This window comes from Xenopus tropicalis, chromosome 10, assembly GCF_000004195.4.
Source record: "Xenopus tropicalis strain Nigerian chromosome 10, UCB_Xtro_10.0, whole genome shotgun sequence".
NCBI lineage: Eukaryota > Metazoa > Chordata > Amphibia > Anura > Pipidae > Xenopus > Xenopus tropicalis.
Genome location: NC_030686.2, coordinates 32,744,235 through 32,764,098, shown reverse-complemented (window position 1 = coordinate 32,764,098; position 19,864 = coordinate 32,744,235). Strand labels below are relative to the sequence as shown.

Below are 19,864 nucleotides of genomic sequence, written 5' to 3'. Positions count from 1 at the left end.
CCTTGGGCCGGGTTGGAGCTGCAGAGTGCCATTGAGCCCTATGGGAGACTTTCCTTGGGCCGGGTTGGAGCTGCAGAGTGCCATTGAGCCCTATGGGAGACTTTCCTTGGGCCGGGTTGGAGCTGCAGAATGCCATTGAGCCCTATGGGAGACTTTCCTTGGGCCGGGTTGGAGCTGCAGAGTGCCATTGAGCCCTATGGGAGACTTTCCTTGGGCCGGGTTGGAGCTGCAGAGTGCCATTGAGCCCTATGGGAGACTTTCCTTGGGCCGGGTTGGAGCTGCAGAGTGCCATTGAGCCCTATGGGAGACTTTCCTTGGGCCGGGTTGGAGCTGCAGAGTGCCATTGAGCCCTATGGGAGACTTTCCTTGGGCCGGGTTGGAGCTGCAGAGTGCCATTGAGCCCTATGGGAGACTTTCCTTGGGCCAGGTTGGAGCTGCAGAGTGCCATTGAGCCCTATGGGAGACTTTCCTTGGGCCAGGTTGGAGCTGCAGAGTGCCATTGAGCCCTATGGGAGACTTTCCTTGGGCCGGGTTGGAGCTGCAGAGTGCCATTGAGCCCTATGGGAGACTTTCCTTGGGCCGGGTTGGAGCTGCAGAGTGCCATTGAGCCCTATGGGAGACTTTCCTTGGGCCGGGTTGGAGCTGCAGAGTGCCATTGAGCCCTATGGGAGACTTTCCTTGGGCCGGGTTGGAGCTGCAGAGTGCCATTGAGCCCTATGGGAGACTTTCCTTGGGCCAGGTTGGAGCTGCAGAGTGCCATTGAGCCCTATGGGAGACTTTCCTTGGGCCGGGTTGGAGCTGCAGAGTGCCATTGAGCGCCTATGGGAGACTTTCCTTGGGCCAGGTTGGAGCTGCAGAGTGCCATTGAGCCCTATGGGAGACTTTCCTTGGGCCGGGTTTGGAGCTGCAGAGTGGCCATTGAGCCCTATGGGAGACTTTCCTTGGCCGGGTTGGAGCTGCAGAGTGCCATTGAGCCCTATGGGAGACTTTCCTTGGGCCAGGTTGGAGCTGCAGAGTGCCATTGAGCCCTATGGGAGACTTTCCTTGGGCGGGTTGGAGCTGCAGAGTGCCATTGAGCCCTATGGGAGACTTTCCTTCGGCACGGGTTGGAGCTGCAGAGTGCCATTGAGCCCTATGGGAGACTTTCCTTGGGCCGGGTTGGAGCTGCAGAGTGCCATTGAGCCCTATGGGAGACTTTCCTTGGGCCGGGTTGGAGCTGCAGAGTGCCATTGAGCCCTATGGGAGGCTTTCCTTGGGCCGGGTTGGAGCTGCAGAGTGCCATTGAGCCCTATGGGAGACTTTCCTTGGGCCAGGTTGGAGCTGCAGAGTGCCATTGAGCCCTATGGGAGACTTTCCTTGGGCCAGGTTGGAGCTGCAGAGTGCCATTGAGCCCTATGGGAGACTTTCCTTGGGCCAGGTTGGAGCTGCAGAGTGCCATTGAGCCCTATGGGAGACTTTCCTTGGGCCGGGTTGGAGCTGCAGAGTGCCATTGAGCCCTATGGGAGACTTTCCTTGGGCCAGGTTGGAGCTGCAGAGTGCCATTGAGCCCTATGGGAGACTTTCCTTGGGCCAGGTTGGAGCTGCAGAGTGCCATTGAGTCCTATGGGAGGCTTCCAAAATCATGCTAAGTCTGAAAGTTTTGCCCGCCGCTTACGAGCGCTCAATACGAAAAAGTCGCAACAAGATACGAGCAAATCGTAACGGCCACAAAAAAGTCGCAACTTTTCGTGCAAGTCGTAATGGTTACGAAAAAGTCGCGACAATTTACGAAAAGTCGTAACGGCGACAAAAAAATCGCAAAAAATACGAAAAAGTTGCAAAATGTTCGTTTTCCAATCAGAATTTTTCCAATTCGGATTTGTGGGTTAGTAAATCAGCCCCATAGTCTTACTAACTGAGCATGTTCACTTGGTCTGCATGTCTGTGCAGGAGTGAGGCATTATGGGAACTTTCTTTACACAGCTCAGTGTTTTTTCTTCCTGTTTGGCTTCTGATCCTCTAAACAGGTGAAATATGGGGAGACTTAAGGGCACTATTAAGAGAACTGAAGGTATGCCTGCAGCTTGATATTAACTATTTATTAGCCTTTCCTTCTCCTTTAATCACAGAATATACAGAATATACACTGCTGACTCATTTATGAACTATGAACAGAAAATATGAGACCATGCATTTCTCAGATAACAAAACTGTTGCTTTTTATATCCAGAGCTGGAGCCCATCATTAACTGACTGGGTAATGATAGCTAAGGTAAATGGCACATAGCCAGTATGCAGACAGATGCTTATTAATGAGGATAGGTATGCTGGTAAATAAACAATGTTATGGACATTGCACGATCAGCAGCCTCCCAGGGTGGCAAATTGAAACAGTGTGCAATAATGGTCTCGTGCTGCCTGTGATTTTAAAGTAATTACTAACACACTGTTCTCATTATTCTGCCTGCACTTCAACATTAACTGCAACTTTGCATACAAGGTGGTGCAAGAGGGAGCGGGGTTTTGCCTTGGTGCAGTGTTGCTTAGCAGCTAATCAGCAATAGTAACACAGTAAGTTAGGTTGAAAAAAGACACATGTCCATGAAGTTCAACCTTTTATGCCTAACTGCAAGTTGATCCAGAGAAAGGCAAAAAAAAACCCTACTGAAACCTCTCCAATTTGGCACAGAGGGGGAACAGATTCCTTCCTGACTCCCCTTATATATTTATACATAGTTATCATATCACGCCTTAAGCTCCTTTTCTCCAATGTAAACAATCCCAATTTGGCCAGTCTTTCCCCATAACTGAGAGTTTCTATACCTTTCACCAGCTTAGTTGCCCTTCTCTGTACCCTCTCTAATTCAATAATGTCCCGATTGAGCACTGGAGACCAAAACTGCACGGCATATGCTAGATGGGGAAGATTAACCCCCTCCTCCAACAAATCTATGCCCCTTTTAATACAGCTCAAAACTTTGTTTGCCCTTGTAGCTGCTGCTGCCTGGCGAAAATGAGTAATATTTTGTTTGGTATTCAACCAAATCTCTTCTTTCTGTTCAAATGATATATATTAACCTCAAACATTTGCAGGAACAAGTCATGCATTGCTATTTATTTTATATTTAGAGGTATACAGTTCACATCAGGTGAATAGTGGTGAGTGAAACTAGCCTGCTTTGCCAAAAAATGTGTGAAACCATGGGAAAAAATTAGCAAAATGGCATAATTTGGCCAAAATGCACTGGAGTCAATGGAAAGTTTTAATGACATCGGAGTTAAAGCCTTTGTAGCTCGGCAGTAGCATATACATTGCCCTACCTTGTTAGAGAAGCTCCTTTCCATTATATCTAGTATAAATAAAGCTAAAGCAACTGGACTTGTTAAGTAATCATTGAAGACGTTTCACAACTCATCCAAGCAGCTTCCACAACTGAAGAAGCTGCTCAGATGAGTAGTGAAACGTCTTCAATGATTACTTAACAAGTCCAGTTGCTTTAGATTTATTTATACTAGATATACCGTGACCTGGATGAATGGAAATCTTCATAGTCCTTTCCACTATGCTACAACTGTTCTTCATAGTGCAAAAGGCCCCCTGTTGCCAATTAGTTACTAAATATTGGCCGGGCATAGTGTAATCCCTGGTTGTTTTGCTTCTGGTCCACCTCCTATCTGTCCCAATCCCTCCCACCACTCTGTACCCCCTCCATCCCGCTCATCACCTCTAACAGTGCCTCCCACCATTCTCTGACTGCTTTGGCCACCAATGTCATAATCCTGTCTCCGTTGTCCCTTATGTCAGCGTTTTTCAACCACTGTTCCGCGGCACACTAGTGTGCCGCGAGATGTTGCCTGGTGTGCCGTAGGCAGGGCCGCAATTTTTACCTTTAATAAAATCCGGGCCCTGTCATTGGTTGCGCCCCGTGTGTACGGGTGACGTCAGTACGCACGGGGCGCAACGTTATAAAAGGGCCTGTGTGCGGTCGCGTGCAGGCAGAAGTGCAGAGGCGGCGCGCGTGAGGGGAAGATGCTGCTGAAGCCGCCGAAGAGCAGAAGTAAAATGCTGCTGGGCACCAATGTATTAGGGGGGGCCACGGGGCACACTGACTTATGGGGGCACTGCTGCTGGGCACCAATGTACTAGGGGGGCTGGCTCTTGGCACCAATGTACTGGGGGGCACTGCTGCTGGGCACCAATGTACTAGGGGGCACTGCTGCTGGGCACCAATGTACTAGGGGGGCACTGCTTGCCATGCTGGGGCACTTGCACCAATGTACTAGGGGGGCACTGCTCTTGGCACCAGTGTACTAGGGGGGCACTGCTGCTGGGCACAGAGTTAAATTTTTTAACATTTTCTAATGGTGGTGTGCCTCGTGATTTTTTTCATGAAACAAGTGTGCCTTTGCCCAAAAAAGGTTGAAAAACACTGCCTTATGTCACCTATCCACCCCCCCTGGGTCGGCTCCCTGTTTCCACATCATCAGCCTTTAAGGAGCCAATAAAAAGTTGGCAACCCTACAAACAGGCTGCTTGGACAGCTCCTTAGAAAGACAAAGAAGGCCCAGGAGGGCAGTCTCAATTTTAACAGCTTAGCCCACAGTCCCGGAAAAAGATACAATGTTTCTCAAACTTAATTGAAAAATAAGCTTTTGACAGAGAGCCCAGAAAACGTAACAGCCTATACCTGCACTTAGATACAATTGTAACTAATAAGCTAATCTGAGACTTTCAGCTTAAAGGGCAATTTCACCTTTTTTTTAGCAAAACTGTAATAACACATAAAAGAAGACCCCAAAACCCCCAGAAATTTGTTCAAACTTGAATAAACTTTCAAATTGTGTAAAATGGGAGTGGTATTTAGGGGATGTGGTTGCAAAAATGGTCGTGGTCAGAACATTTCTTTTTGTCCCTCTTTGCACTTTTCAAATGTTTGGAGGTATGTAGAAGTCAAGGGGCACATAATAATCACAATGGCTTTTCTCTGCATTTTTTCCCATTTTTTCTGAAATTCCAGAACAGATTTGTGTATATATTTGCACTGGCAAATCTTTGAGTTTCGCTGGGAAACAGGACCAGGCGATAAAAGTTCACTCATTCCTACATTTAAGTTATTCTCCTGTTTAGACATTAGACACTTTGTTTAGAATTTTCCTTGTAATATGACCATAGTTCTCCAGTATGAAGTGCAAGGTTTTAATGTAGAGAATATTTGCACTGCCACACTCCCAAATAAAAGGATTTATACCAAACAAGTATTGATTTAGCGAGCAATTAATGTTTTTCTAGTGAGCTACCATGTCTGACAGACTCTTTAGAAAAGTCTCCAGCATTCTTCCCATTGCTTTACTTGGCCACAAGATGGCACTTTTTGACAATTGTTTTTGATGGTTTACACTGTAGGAGAAATGACAGGTGCTTTCATACCTATGAATAAAAATACATAAAAGTCAATAAGACCCCCACGTGGTGCCAAATACTCTATACCAATGGCAATATGTGGGTTCTTGCAAATGACAGAGGGGCTGCTGTAAGATCCCATAGACAGTCACTATTTATTGGGCTGATGGGGGAGCTTGTTGGGCCTCTGTGTACTTGAAATGCCAGGGCCTATTTTGGATCCCAGGCCAGACCAAGTGAAATCTACTATTTAATATTACAAGTTACATGGCAACCGCTGGGTTTTTCTCTTTAATAATAACACAATACCTTGTATCTGATGGCAACTAATAGTCCCGAAAAAAATAGACAAGAATTAGCACTATAAAAACAATTTATTTCAGCACTTGGACCCCTCCTCCAAAACAAAGGGATTTGGGGGAGGGGTTTCATTACATCAATTTGGAAACTAAATAGCTCCTTTTTTGTTTATCTTACAATTGCTTATAAATGCTGACTGTTTATTATAGATATGGAATTAATATGCTATAATAATGGAAAGAAAAATAAAATATTGTGTACTGATGTTCCTTAGCCCTAGATCTGGAGCAGAAGATGTCCCTGATACAGAAGAGAAGCCACAGGCCACAAATAATGCGGTAAGTAGGCTCAGGTTTATATACAGAGCTGCAGATATTTAAGGAATACTGTCACGGGAGACGCATCAGTTAGAATTTCTCCAGCAGAATTCTGTATTGTAATCTGTTTTTCAAAAACGCAGATTTTTTTATACTGTATTTAATTTTGAAATTTCACATGGGGCTAGCCATATTCTTCATTTCCCAGGGTGCCACAGCCATGTGACCTGTGCTCTGATAAACTTAATCGCGCCGCCGCAATTTAAATTTTTATACTTGAACCAATAAACATATACTTTTTAGTTTTTAGAAATATTGGTGTGTAGGCGCCATCTCAGGTCACTGTGCCTGATCTTGTGCTATCAGAAAGAGCCAGTACTTCACCATACATTTGCTTTCAGATAAGTTATTGTTTCTCCTACTTAATGTGACTGGAGGAGTCATGGTTGGACTTGGTGTTATTCTCAAATCTACTACGAGGTGGGGCATGGAGGCATTTTTAGCAATGCAGGTGTCAAGGAGCTTTCTACTTGTTCTGCTGATCTGCTGTTGGGGGGGCGAAAGGAGGGGGGTAGCATCACTCTAACTTGCAGCGCAGCAGTAAAGTGTGACTGAAATTTATCAGAGCACAAGTCACATGGCGGAAAAATAAGAATATGGCTAGCCCAAGTAAAATTTCAAAATGAAATATAATCCAAACATTTATTTCATCAGTTGCTGCATTTGTGCACTATTCATCAGAAAAACATGGGCAGGGGGCACTGGCGTTCAGTGGAAGTACACAGAAGTAAAAAGACGTTCCCTGTTTGGGCTTTGCAAAGTATATAATGAGACACTCCCCATTCACCCTTCATTGTGACTGTTTTGTTAACAGAAGTCCATTCTTCTTAACAGGCTGCAAGTGAAGACATATCTGTTGCAGAAGGAGAACAACCTCTTTCACCAAAAGCTTCTGACACAGATGAGGCAATGATTACCAGCAGTCACAGTGCGGTCCCTAACTACTTTGGTGACATTACCCAGAGGTCAGCCCTGTCTCAGGATATGGAGCAACCTGAAGAATCAGGTATGAGGGAATATTTTGGACATTTGGATGCAGAAATATAGAAAGTTGTTATTGTCCTATAATTTTTCCCACATTTTTACATTTATTTAGGCATGCCTTTGTAGCAGGTGTAGTGTCTTTTGCAGTCAAGAACTATGTAGGCCTGTTTGTAAGGACTGACACTAAACCCATCAACCAGGCAATTACAGAAAACTGCCCCTGAATGGATACTACCCCTTAAAAATAACATTTTGCAAAATAACATAAAAATGGAATTGGTTGATGGGGTCAGTGACCCTGACAACTAGGTAGTATTTTAAGCAGAAAATGATGTCTGATAATTTAGTTACATAAATACATAAGGTTGAAAAAAGAGTCCATCAAGTTCAACCCTTCCAAGTGAAACCAGCACAGACAAACATTAACAGAATCTTCCATCACAACATCACTGGGAAGGGCATTCCCCAATATCACTGCCCTCACCGTGAAGAACCACCTACGCTGCTTCAAATGAAAACTCCCTTCCTCCCTACTCTAAAGGGGGGGCCTCTGGTGCTCTGGTCATTTTTATGGGAAAAAAAGAACATCCCCATCTGCCTATAATCCCCTCTAATGTACTTGTACAGAGTAATCATGTCCCCTCGCAAGCGCCTTTTTTTCCAGAGAAAACAACCCCAACCTCGACAGTCTAACCTCATAGTTTAACCCTTCCATCCCCTTTACCAGTTTAGTTGCACGTCTCTGCACTCTCTCCAGCTCATCAATTTCCTTCTTAAGGACTGGAGCCCAAAACTGCACCGCATACTCAAGGTGAGGCCTTACCAGGGACCTATAAAGGGGCAAAATGATCTTTCATCCCTTGAGTCAATGCCCTTTTATACAAGACAGCACTTTATTTGCTTTAGTAGCCACAGAATGACACTCCCTGGAATTAGACAACTTGTTATCTACAAAAACCCCAGATCCTTCTCCATTAAGGATCCCCCCAACTCACTAACATTTAGTGTATAACTTGCATTTATATTATTTCTACCAAAGTGCATAACTTTGAACGTTTTAACATTGAACCTCATTTTCATTTTGCTGCCCAGTTTTCCAATATTGTCAAATCGCTCTGCAAAGTGGCAGCATCCTGCAACTTATAATTTTGCACAATTTAATATTGTCAGAAAAATAGAAACAGTACTTTCTATGCCTCCAGGCCATTAATAAACAAGTTATAAAGCAAAGGACCAAGAACTGACCCCTGGGGTACCCAACTAACCACACTGGCCCAATTACCATTTACCACTACTCTTTGTAATCTATCCTTCAGCCAGTTCTCTATCCAATTACAAATATTATGTTCTAGGCCAATATTGCTCAATTTTAGCAATAACTTTCTGCGCGGTACTGTATCAAATACTTTAGCAAAGTCCAGGTAGATGACATCCACTGCCATCCCAGCATCGAGGTTCCTGCTCACCCCCTCATAAAAGGCAACTAAATTAGTCTGGCAAGATCTGTTACGCATAAGTCATGATGGCATAAACTTATAGTATTGTATTTGCAATGTATTCAAGTTCCCTAATAACCCCTTCCACAAGCTTTCCTACCACTGATGTCAGACTAACAGGCCTATAGTTTTCAGACTACATTAGTAATTCGCTAGTCTCTTGGCACCATGCCAGACCTCAATGAATTCTGAAAAATTTAGTAGAGAAGTTTCACTTAATAAAGGCTAACTGTACCACCAATGTAACTAAAAAGGCATAAAGTCTGCTCAGGTGCAGTAACCTATAGGACGTTTGCTTTTAAACAGGTGACCACCAGAAAAAAGCTACATGCTGATTGGCTGCTATACGTGATTAGACCTGTATCATCAAACTTTGCCACTTTTAATCAAATAAACTTGTTTATTAGAATGTATTAACTGTAAACTTCCACTTTTAGCAAGAAAGGTCAGACACATTAAAAAAGCAGCTAGATACAGCCACATGAGCCTCATAATCCTTCAACCTGTATCCATTGTATTCTTCATTGGGAACTTTTCCATCCTTGTTTACCCAGGTGAAACAGGAGTGGTGGGGTCATCGTCCTATTCCACTTTTCATCAGTTTGCCATGCAGATGGGAGAGACTGATGATGAGGCAAATAACCAAGATTCAGATGACCCAGTAGGGGAAGAGGAGACAGCTGAAGAGGAAGAGGAAAAGAAAGAATATGATGATAAAGAATCAGAACTGGTTGTCCTGGACCCAGACCATGTAAGAGCAAAACCAAAATCCAGTCTCCTCACTTGGATGAGTTGCCCTAGCTTTTCGCTGGGGTTGAAATGACATTCTTGTTGGTGGAGAATATCTTCATCTGATGAAATTATATAGTTCTTTGTAGTCAATGCATTCTTTAAACATGAAAAGAAGACAGTAAAACTGGCAGTATGTTACCTAATATCAGAATTGGCAGAGATTTCTTTGCTGCTGTGCTACTCTCAGTAGTACATTTGTTGGAAGTTATCACTTCTACACAAAGTGGGCTCTGAGTGTGCTGGCAATTGAGCCAACTTTCATTTTAAAAATATGCCTCTGAGTGTTGCAAGGCATCTTGCAATACTATTAAAATATAATATAGGCAGTCGTCTGCCAGAGGCTTTTTGTATGGTGTAAAACTGTGTTTTTAATTTGCCCATCATACAGTATTACCTTTAAGTCGAATAATCCCAGGTGTATGTAAGTTAGGCTTAATTTAATCAGGAAGAAAATGATATAATGTGTTAAAATGTACCTAGTATAATGTTCCCATAATCATAAAAACCGGTTAACAAAGATATTACATATTATATAGAGAATATATATGGCTCAGAAAACATTTTAATTGTTTACTTTCTTTTCAACAGCCTCTGATGGGAAGATTCCAGACGGCTCTCAAGACCTATCTAACAAAACAGATCAAGAGTCTGGACCTAGAGTTGCGTGAAATGGTACGTGCATGGGAACACTGAATCTATAGCAGAGATATTCACAAATTCATGCACAAATTCAAATGAAGGCTTTATGGGACTCTGGCATTCTATATTGAATATATTTAATGGAGTTGGGGGTGCAGTTGGGAGGTGTTAAGGGTGTCCAGGTATGAGAATACTGCCTTGGGAGTTGTGGTTGCAGAGAATATTTTACTAAGGGGGTTAGGGGGTTGCAGGTATGAATGCATTGCAGTCCGAAGGTGGAGGAATACTAAATCTTTCTAGGGTGCAAGTATGAGAATACTGTTCCCTAAGAGGAAAAGTACAGTGCAGAAATGAGGCTACAGAATGTTGCTAGAAGAGCAGAGAGCATAGGTTTGAGGATCGCTAGTGGAGTATACTCCCAGTATGGGTTATTGGCTTTCTCTAGGGAGTTGGAGGGAGATATAGGGGTTACTGACTTTCTCTAGTTAAGTTGAGGGAGTTTCAGACCTAGGATATTAAATTAATCTCGTGGAATTAATTGAGCAGTTATAAGGGTACTGAAATTTTTAAGTGGAATTTAGGGTTTAGGTATAAGGGTATTTCATCTCTCAATCTAGGGGATAGGAAAGGAGCTTAGAAGGAGTAGAAGAAAGTAAAGACTGAAATTATAAACTATATCTGTAAACCAAGTTTCATAATGTATAGTTAGCTTATGGTCTTTCTATAAGTGCAGTTGCACCGACACACCCACTACCTCTCCTTTAAAATACACCTAGTCCTTGGTTCAGAGGATCAGCCACCTTGCTATCAGGTCAGCAAAATGTCAAACCAGCACAAAAGAGCAATTTCAAGCGAGTTAACCCACTGCATGGTTTATTAGTAAATGCAATGTTTCGGGTGCTCGGCCCTTCATCAAGCGTGGGGCTTGCAAACATTTCAGGGCAGAACTTCACCTCATTGTTTCTTTTAGAAATGTAAGTAATGAACAAGGAATTGAGGTAACAAAGTTAACACCCATCTGTTCAATAGACCTTGAAACAGTTATCTTACAATTATAACAATTATTATATTATTTATTTTGTGTATTTTTAGACTGAATCCATGAAGAATAATAAGAAAGAGCGTGAGGATCTTGGCATGTTTCTGTATGGGGTGCAGCAGGAACTGGCTCGCCTGCAGATGGGACTTGAAAAGCAGCATGACAAACATTCACATGTCTCTGTCCAACGCCGTCAGAAAGAGGATGAGCTGGAAACAATAAGGAATTTGTACAAGAAGACCCATCAGATCACAGACACAGAGCGCAAGAAAGGTGAGTTACCTACTGTGCTGTATAAAAGCTTATACAATAACAGATCATCGCAGAGACAATGTGTAGCACCACAAGGGGGAACTGTAATGAAGCTTACCTTTCTAGATAAAGAAAAGGTTTAACACGACATACTTCTCTGAAAGGTTTTTAGAACTTAAAGGTCACATATCTAAATTCTAGTTACTGGCCATCTGGCTAGATATATATATACTATTTTGCACTGTTAAACACTGTTAAATCACTGTTGTGATTGTGAACCATTATTTTTATTTCTTTTTTTAAAGATTTTATTTAACTTTTACAGTGAAGGGAGCAATACCCAAGGGAAAAGGAAGGGTGGAGAGGAGTAAGAGGAGAAAGAAGAGAATAGTTGAGAAAGGTTGAGCTAGGGGGGAGGTAGAGGTGAGACACACCATTAAACAAGACACACGTTATATCACTAAAATAATTGTAGGTAGTACAGTCTAGCAGATTATAATGTTAAAGGAGAAAGAAAGGCAAAGTCACTTGTTAGGCACCCCCAAGTGACTTTAATCGCCTACCTTTTACCCCGGGCTGGTGCCCCTGTTAGGAGAGAACAGCACCAGCCCAGGGTAGCAGCAATCGTTTCCCCCTTCCTGGTTCCCTGCAGTAGAGTGAATAGTGGAACTTTAACAGTGATGTCGGCTTTTCACTCTACTGCGCATGCACCGACCGCTCGCATTTTCGGAAAGGGAAGCTGGAAGGAGGAAGCACTGCTCTCCAGGTACCCCGGGCTGGTGCTGTTTTCTTCAAACAGGGGCACCAGCCCAAGGTACAAGGTAAGCAATTAAAGTCACTTGGGGGTGCCTAACATATTGGCACCCCCAGTGACTTTGCCTTTCCTTCCCCTTTAAGCTTTATGTGATGCCCAAGAGACATAGTTTAAATGACAATATACTGGTTAATGCCAGCACAGTTTCTGCATAATGTAACACCCCACACCATCATAGGACATACCCAAATTACATGACACCTAGGTACATCAGAGACAACTAGGTACATTCTAGCTAGCCTGAAATTTGTAACTTTCCTTCTCCTTTAATATAGCACTACTGCTGCAATGTAGCTTACCATCTAAAATTTCTATAACACTTAAAGACAATATGGTTAGTTTTAGCAGGAACCAGTACAGATCCAGTTTCCAACTGTAGATGTTGAATTGTCACTTGATGTACATGAAATCTTCTCTTTTCTAGTATCCTCCATGCAGACAGAGGTAGAAAATTTAGCACTGAGGCTTTTTTATATGGAGAATATGAATCGGGATGTGCGTTCGGACATTAATGTAATGAAACGTGCAGTGCAGAAAGCAGAGATGGAGAGGCTGCAAGCAGAGGTGGAGAAAAAAAAGCAGGTACATCAAAATTATAAACCTTTTGCTCTATTACGTTTTACTTGGCAGTGTTTAATTAACATACAATAAAGTTGCAATTTAAACTTGGTCATCCAGTAATGTGGGTTGGACCACAGTTATCTACAACTATCTGCGTGACATAACAAGCAATAGTATACCTGCACTATATTAAACTGTTGAATGGCTCTATATGTGTTTCCTAATCACAGATCTTGAGTAGCAAACACTGATTTATGATCCTTTGAATATCATCTTCGGTAAAATTGGTGGCAGAAAATAAAAAAGTCAGTTCCTGGATCTCTGAAGAATAATAAATCGGTGTCTTACTATCTACATTTGCAGGCTAGGAAACATAGCTTATATGTTATCATTATTATTCTTTATTTATGTAGCACTATTTTACAATGCTTATAATCATTCCTGAATTTGTGTAAAATAAATTAGCCCAATTTCCATATCTTTTCAATTCTGTACCATTTGCACCTCTCTATCAATCCATAGGATATTTTTGTGGATCGGCTTACCTGTGAGGTGGACCGTCTTCGTGAGCAGATTGCCCTTTATGAAGCCCAAGTCTCTGCACAGAGAGAAGACACTAAGGCTGCAAGGGAGACAGTAGCAGAGGTAGTGTTTATATCCACTCGCTACATGCAGTTCACTGAGAAGAATGTATTCCTTTAGTTCTTCAATACTTGCTATGGCAAGTGATATTATTTTCTTCACCTATTTAATTTCATGCACTTATATCTAGGCCTGTATGGAGATTGAGGCCATTGCTGTAGAGAAGAAACAGCTTATTCAGCAGTGGAACAGCAGTCTGATTGGTATGACAAGACGAGATGAAGCCTATGCTGCCATTCAGGAGGCTTTTAGGTATGCCTTTAACAGAAAGTGTTCTAGCAGTCTTCTATTTAAATATAAAATACTATTTGTAAACCAAGGATTCCATGATTATGGCCAGGAATAGGCAATGCTAAGTTACCACATAAAATGTACCACACTACCCCACATAGTCAGTGTTTAAATCCATTTAAAAGATGTTTATTTGAGGTAAGGACTTTGCTCAGGCTAGTCAAGTTCTTTCACTGGCATCTCAGCAAACCAATTCTGTAAAGTCCTCACTTTGTTCATAGGGGCATTATTGTGCTGAAACAGAGGAGAACCTGTCTCAAACTATTGTCACAAATTATTAATATATAGTTGTTAAGAATGCCCTTGTATGCTGTTGCCTTAAGTTTTGCATTCACTAAAGCCAAACCCAAACCATGAGAAACTAAACTTTACAGTCACGTTTTGGCAGGTAGGGCTCTCCTGGCATCTGCCATAACCCACACTAATCTGTCCTACTGTTAGAGAGACTAGTCTGCCATGATTCTATTGAGAATTATACAAAGGCTAAAGGCTGTGGCCTTTAGATCACTCCAGCCAGTGATTTGCATTGAGCATAGTGATGTTAGACTACACACACATGAATATACATTTAGATACTGTCCATGCACTCCTTCTTACACAATCTTTTTCCCAAAGTCTTGCTCAACAGGAACTCCTCTCTATAGACGCTGAGATTGAAGGCTGTAAGAAGACAATTACAAAGGAGGAGGAGAGAAATGAGCAGCTTAACTTCATGTTGAACCGTGCAGAAAGTGATGCCGCTATGAGCAAGAAACAGGTCGCTCAGTCTCTTACTAAGCAGGAGGCATTGCGCCTGGAGTTCAGCACATATGCACGTACATTGCAGGAGACTGAGCAAGCGATAAATAGGGTCGCTGTTGTAAGTGCTTTTAAGATTTTTTTGGTGTCCGTATTCATCTGGAAAGGATTATACATGGCTCCTTGTCATTTTGTTGCATAAACTTTCCTTTGGCAAAATAATTGGTCAAATAATTTTACTCTACAAAATATTTCCTTTGTCTATGTTTAAGGAGCGGTCTGGGTATGTGAATGAAATCACAGCTATGCAGAAAAAAATTGAGAAAGAATCTCAGGTGAAAGTGAACCTCGAAGCACAGATATTGGCAAAGCTGCAAGAGAAGATGACATCTGACAAGGCAGCCAAATATTCCTCTCTCCTTGCAGCCAAGCTGCAAAAGCAAACGCTAGAATTGGTACGTAAGGTTTATGAAATATGTGGGCAGTATCAGAGATGACATTTTTGAATGATGTAGGCCTTGCAACCCTAAAGGTGGCAATACACGGGCCGATTCTAGCTGCTGATATCGGTCCCTTAGACCATTTCGGCAGCTTATCTGCCCATGTACGGGCAGGAATGATGGGTCTGCCCGACCAACATCTGGCCTGAAATCAGGCAGATCTCAATGGGGCAGGTTTGAAAATTAGTCGGATTGTGGACCTCATTGGCTCGTTGATACAGTCCCCGAACCGATGGACACCTATACCCGTAGTTATAATTAGCCTGATATCGCCCACCCGTAGGTGGGGATATCGGAAGAAGATCCGATCGCTTGACGACCTCACCAAGTGAGCGGATCTTAGTATGTATGCCCACCTTAAGACAATCTGTATGTGTTATTAATTATCTGACTACAACCAAGCCTTATCTCATTCTCTTTGGTGGAGCCAACCAGGTTACATTTTTTATTCTATTGGAGAGAGACAAAATTCATTGTTAGTTGCAAATTGTGGATGCCCTGTCTTTTCTTAAGACCTGCTGACAAATAGGCTCAAAAAATGTTATTGTGTGTGTTTATATAAACTGTCCTTATTCCCATAAAATTAAAATGTGACTTTATAACAAATGTTTGCATCCACCAATCCCACAGGAAATTAATTGTTCAAAGGTAGAAAATGAAACAGCTCAGATCTCTCTGGAGATCAACCACAGCTTGTCACGTATGAAAGCTCTGCAGAAGACTCTGGTTGACTTGGACAAAAACATTGAAGACACCAATGATCTGATTTCCCAAAGTCAGAATGAGATAACCAAACGTACACTGGCAATTGAGAGGAAACAAGCCACCATTAATTTATTCAGCAAGCAAATAGAAGCCACCATCGCACAGACTGGGGTAAGTGAAAAATAGTTTTTTCTCATCCTTTCTAGAATCTATAAATCTGAAAAGGTTAATAAACTATACAGTTTTCTTAACTCTATGAACAGTATTTTTTACCTGGCAGTATGTTGTACAGCATGTTGTGATTTTTTTGAGCTAAGCCAAGAAACTTACTGCAAAAAAGTTTCCAAAAATGATCTTTAGGGTAGCAATATGGCTCCAATAAGGGCACAGCCTCACTGTTGTACTGACCCTTCCATTTTACAGGGGAAAGAAGTGGGACCATTGGAAATCCAAATCACTGCATTGACCAAGCAGATCGATGAATGCAACTCAGAGATCATGTCACTCCAGCAGTACTGGCTGCGACTACAGACTGAGATGGTGAATCTAACCAAGCAAAGGGAAGAACAGGATGCGTCTGTGGAAATGCTGAGGAGAGAACTTACTATCCTACAGCAGAAGAAAATTCGTACTGAAAGTAAGTTGTGCCACAAAAGATCACATCCCTATATGTACAGATTAGTACCACATGACACTCAAAAATAACAAACATACATGGATATAGACATGGCTTACTGTGGAATAAGTGCAGTTCTCTACCGCAGACTCTTTTAGGCTTCTATTGTACTCCACTGCTTAGTTCACTGGGTGTCTCACAGCCCGCTTGTTATTGATAATGCTTGGCTTCAAAGATGGCAGCCGCAATGAACAAGAAATGTATTAAAAGATCCACACCTGTTATAAACATATTTAATAATCTCAGCTGTCAATCATTTTGTGTAAGTGTAAGTAACATGTATTTTGTTCCACTCAAAATAGGATTTGGATTGTTTCTTAGGGTGACAGGTCCCCTTTAAAAAGGTGTCTAGTAACATGCTTACAATCTTGTATTGCTTTCCTATGCCTGTTCTCTGCCATTTTTATTTCTGTTGTTCTAGGCATGCCCCCCAGCAATTTCACACCACCATTTATCAAAATCATATCTCCAAGCCATTATATTTTGCTTGGATTTTAACTCTAAACTAAAATGATAGGATGGAATAATACAATCTGCAACCATAATTAGAAACACCATTTTAGTAGCAAGGAAAAACTTTAAAATAAAAATGGATCATCCTGACACAGTATTGAATAGTGTGTTCATAATATAACAGCTCTATAACATTCACTTTTCTGCAGATGAAATAGAGCAAGAAAAGAACGAACAAAAAGATATTGAACATCATATGAGGAACCTGAAAAATGACATGGTTCGGCTCAACATGCTGCTTAGCAAGAATAGCAGCACTAAAGAACAGCTCCAGCAGAACAACCAGCTGATGGAAAGCGAGTTCATGCGCTCGCTTCGTGTAAGTGCTAACTAGGGATCCTTCCTTCTGGATGCCTTATGGCAAAAGGTAATTGTCCTATGTCTGCATTTCAGGAGGCAGAAAGGGAGTCTATAGAGATGCAGGAAAATCTACGAAACCTTCAAGAAGAGAAGGAAAGAATTCTTCACAGCCTTGTTGAAACAGAGTGAGTTTATTGCTTGAAAGCCATTGGGACTGCATTTTGGTTTGGTTTTTACAAAGAGAAAAGGCAGAATATCTTCACTACAAGTAGAGATGGCAAACATACATATATGCAAACACACAGATCTAATCTGGAAAAAAAATGTAGCCGGTTGGAATATATATTTTCCAAGGTATCTGTACACTTGTCTTTCCAACATCTCATTCCATAATCGAGGGTATAAATATATTTAGTCTGCCCTTTGATGTTTTAACCTTCTAATCCTTCGGAAAGGCATACTACTAGGTGTATATTGTTAAAGGGGTTTGCTGTAATTAAGAAAGGAGAGCATAAATATGGTTGAGCACTCATGGTCATCAGGCCTGGTGTTCCAGTTCTTTGCACAAGGTGTTCTTTTGGGTTTTCAACAGGACTCTGTGTAGGCAAATTAGGAAGCCTGAGAATGTAATTGTACACTGTAGTATTATGGCTTGCTTTCACTAGAACCAGGGGGCAGTAGACTATTAAAAACAGCTCAGACCATTATTATTGCATTGCATATTCTGGCAGGTATTGTTTCTTGGTATCTGAGAAACACAGGCCTTTCCATTACGTTCTAGATGGTGGGACACGACTCATGTCCTTATAGGAAGCATTTACACTGCGTTGTAGTCAAATGGAAGCAATCTTTACACTACTCTAACCTTCTCTTGGCATTGCATTTGGCAGTGTTAGGCTTGTGTGTGGCAGCTCATCCATTAAAAAACATGGTTACAAAGAAGTTCATGTGCTGTTACTATTATAACATCCAGGGACAGTTTGGAACTTAGCAGTGTGTAAAACATCTAAGTAGAATTTTAGAAAGGCTATCTAGATATTTTAGGCCCCATAGTATACTGTTGGCAATACTGTAGAACTCCACATTTTACCCCAATCTACAGCCCAATAGGTGATCCTTATTATGATAAATCAAAAGTTGTAGTAAATCTACACATTCCATGCATCCAGACTTGATGGTATCACAAAAATCCCCATGATTATCCATTCATTGAATGTCACCACACGTGTGAATAAAAGCAAGTTATATTCCTACATTTCTGTTTGTAAAGGCATCAGATCATGTTGTGGGAAAAGAAGATCCAGCTGGCAAAGGAAATGCGAAATGCAGTGGACTCTGAGATTGGGCAGGGGGACATACAAGCAATGAAAGCTGAGATACATAGAATGCAGGTACAAATGAAGTGGGAGTTTGGCAGAAATGATAGAGCAGAGGATTTGGGTTTTGAATTGTATTTATTAAGTCATTTTGTTGCAATACTTGGTATGTACAGATACGACACTCGCAGCTAATGAAACAACAAGAGAAGATGATTTGTGACATGGAGGCTGTGGTATCTCGAAGGGAAACGATTGCAAGGAGGGGACAAGGACAAAGTGAGAAGAATAAGAAGCAGTTAACCGTCAGTGACTTTCGTAGGAAACTACAAGACTTAAGGAAAAAAATAAAAGAAATTCAGAAAGTGAGTATTGAATTCGAAATCCCTAATAATAGCACGGCTCTTTGTTATGTTCTCATCTTACAGAGGTGATATATTGATATATGCTTTCAGAGCTGTACACACAGCTCAATGCAACCCTTGTCTGCCGTGGGTGGAGTATTGGGTGAGACCACTGATTAGTTTGTGTTGTACCACACAGAACACAGAAGAGTGCACAGACACCATTGCTGACCTAGAAGACACCCAGGAGTCACTCACTGCAGCCATTGCTGAGAAACAGCACAATATCTCCACTATGAAACAGGATTTTAGTTCCACGGCGGCTGAAATAGAACAGCTGCAGGAAAAAAAACGACAGGTAACACTTTTAGAGACTCTTTTCCAGTAGAATGGGTGATCAGCATATATGGTATGTGGGTATATATATTTCACCTTGGCAATTGTACTAAGCAGAACCTGCCTTTCTGTTCCTAATATAACAGAACCTGTTGCAAATCGTGTCCTACCAGACCCGCCTGAAGCACCTGCAGGCTGTGAAAGATGGAAAATATAAACCTCTTTGCAGCACATGGCAAGTACTGGAGGCAGAGCAGCACAAACAAGAGAGCCGCATACACACAATCAGCACCATAATCCACCAAATTCAGCAAGAGTACCCACAGTTCCAGAGTGACCTGCACAGCATCAGTCTGGCTTTTGAAGCACACACAGGATCCCAGACTGATACATCCGAGAGGGCACCTTGACTAAACACTGACAAACAAAAGAAATGATCTTCTTATAGATATTTAACTAATATCATAGTAAAAAATACAAAGTATAGCTCACTCTTTGCTTTTTTTTAGCACTGGCTAGTAAATCTCTATTGAATACTGCTATATCACTATAGTTTATATAAATGAGCTGCTGTGTAGCTGGGGGGCAGCCATTCTAACTGGAGAAAAGAAACAGGTTACATAGCAGCTAACAGACAAGCTCTATAAAATCCCATAGTGTTTTACTGGACTTATGTGTTATCTGCTATGTAACCTGTGCCATTCAGCCCTATTTCAGTTTAAATACTGTAGCTACCCTCTATAGTTACACAGCAGCTTTGATTACACAAGATATAGTTTTCTTTCTTTCACACCAGTTTAACCAGTGCAGGGCGACCCTACATAATATTTTAATTACTTTAATACACTCATTTTTTTGGTGTTACTGTT

General features: G+C 41.8%; 1 protein-coding gene and 1 long non-coding RNA gene across 3 annotated transcripts in view; one reads left to right on the top strand and one right to left on the bottom strand.

Moving 5' to 3' along the window:
* Positions 1–19,864, top strand: part of LOC101731483 (coiled-coil domain-containing protein 40-like) — a 24,053-nt gene extending 4,189 nt beyond the window's left edge. Inside the window, exons 2-19 of the mRNA XM_031894493.1 lie at positions 5,955–6,018; positions 6,892–7,063; positions 9,092–9,288; positions 9,918–10,001; positions 11,061–11,280; positions 12,498–12,655; positions 13,157–13,279; positions 13,407–13,528; positions 14,183–14,426; positions 14,578–14,760; positions 15,436–15,681; positions 15,934–16,147; positions 16,849–17,018; positions 17,093–17,184; positions 18,270–18,390; positions 18,492–18,680; positions 18,859–19,017; positions 19,142–19,864. Coding sequence (XP_031750353.1) covers positions 5,955–6,018; positions 6,892–7,063; positions 9,092–9,288; positions 9,918–10,001; positions 11,061–11,280; positions 12,498–12,655; positions 13,157–13,279; positions 13,407–13,528; positions 14,183–14,426; positions 14,578–14,760; positions 15,436–15,681; positions 15,934–16,147; positions 16,849–17,018; positions 17,093–17,184; positions 18,270–18,390; positions 18,492–18,680; positions 18,859–19,017; positions 19,142–19,405 — 3,022 coding nt within the window. The 3' untranslated portion in view covers positions 19,406–19,864. The remainder of the gene's footprint in view (positions 1–5,954; positions 6,019–6,891; positions 7,064–9,091; positions 9,289–9,917; positions 10,002–11,060; positions 11,281–12,497; positions 12,656–13,156; positions 13,280–13,406; positions 13,529–14,182; positions 14,427–14,577; positions 14,761–15,435; positions 15,682–15,933; positions 16,148–16,848; positions 17,019–17,092; positions 17,185–18,269; positions 18,391–18,491; positions 18,681–18,858; positions 19,018–19,141) is intronic.
* On the bottom strand, positions 8,918–13,269 carry LOC105945381. Of its 2 annotated transcripts, XR_004220649.1 has the most exons (4): positions 13,180–13,269; positions 12,373–12,625; positions 9,321–11,216; positions 8,918–9,217 (listed from the first exon to the last, which is right to left on the bottom strand). It is a non-coding gene; the product is annotated as an uncharacterized LOC105945381 (long non-coding RNA). The 2 variants fall into 2 exon arrangements; XR_001925413.2 differs by lacking the exon at positions 9,321–11,216.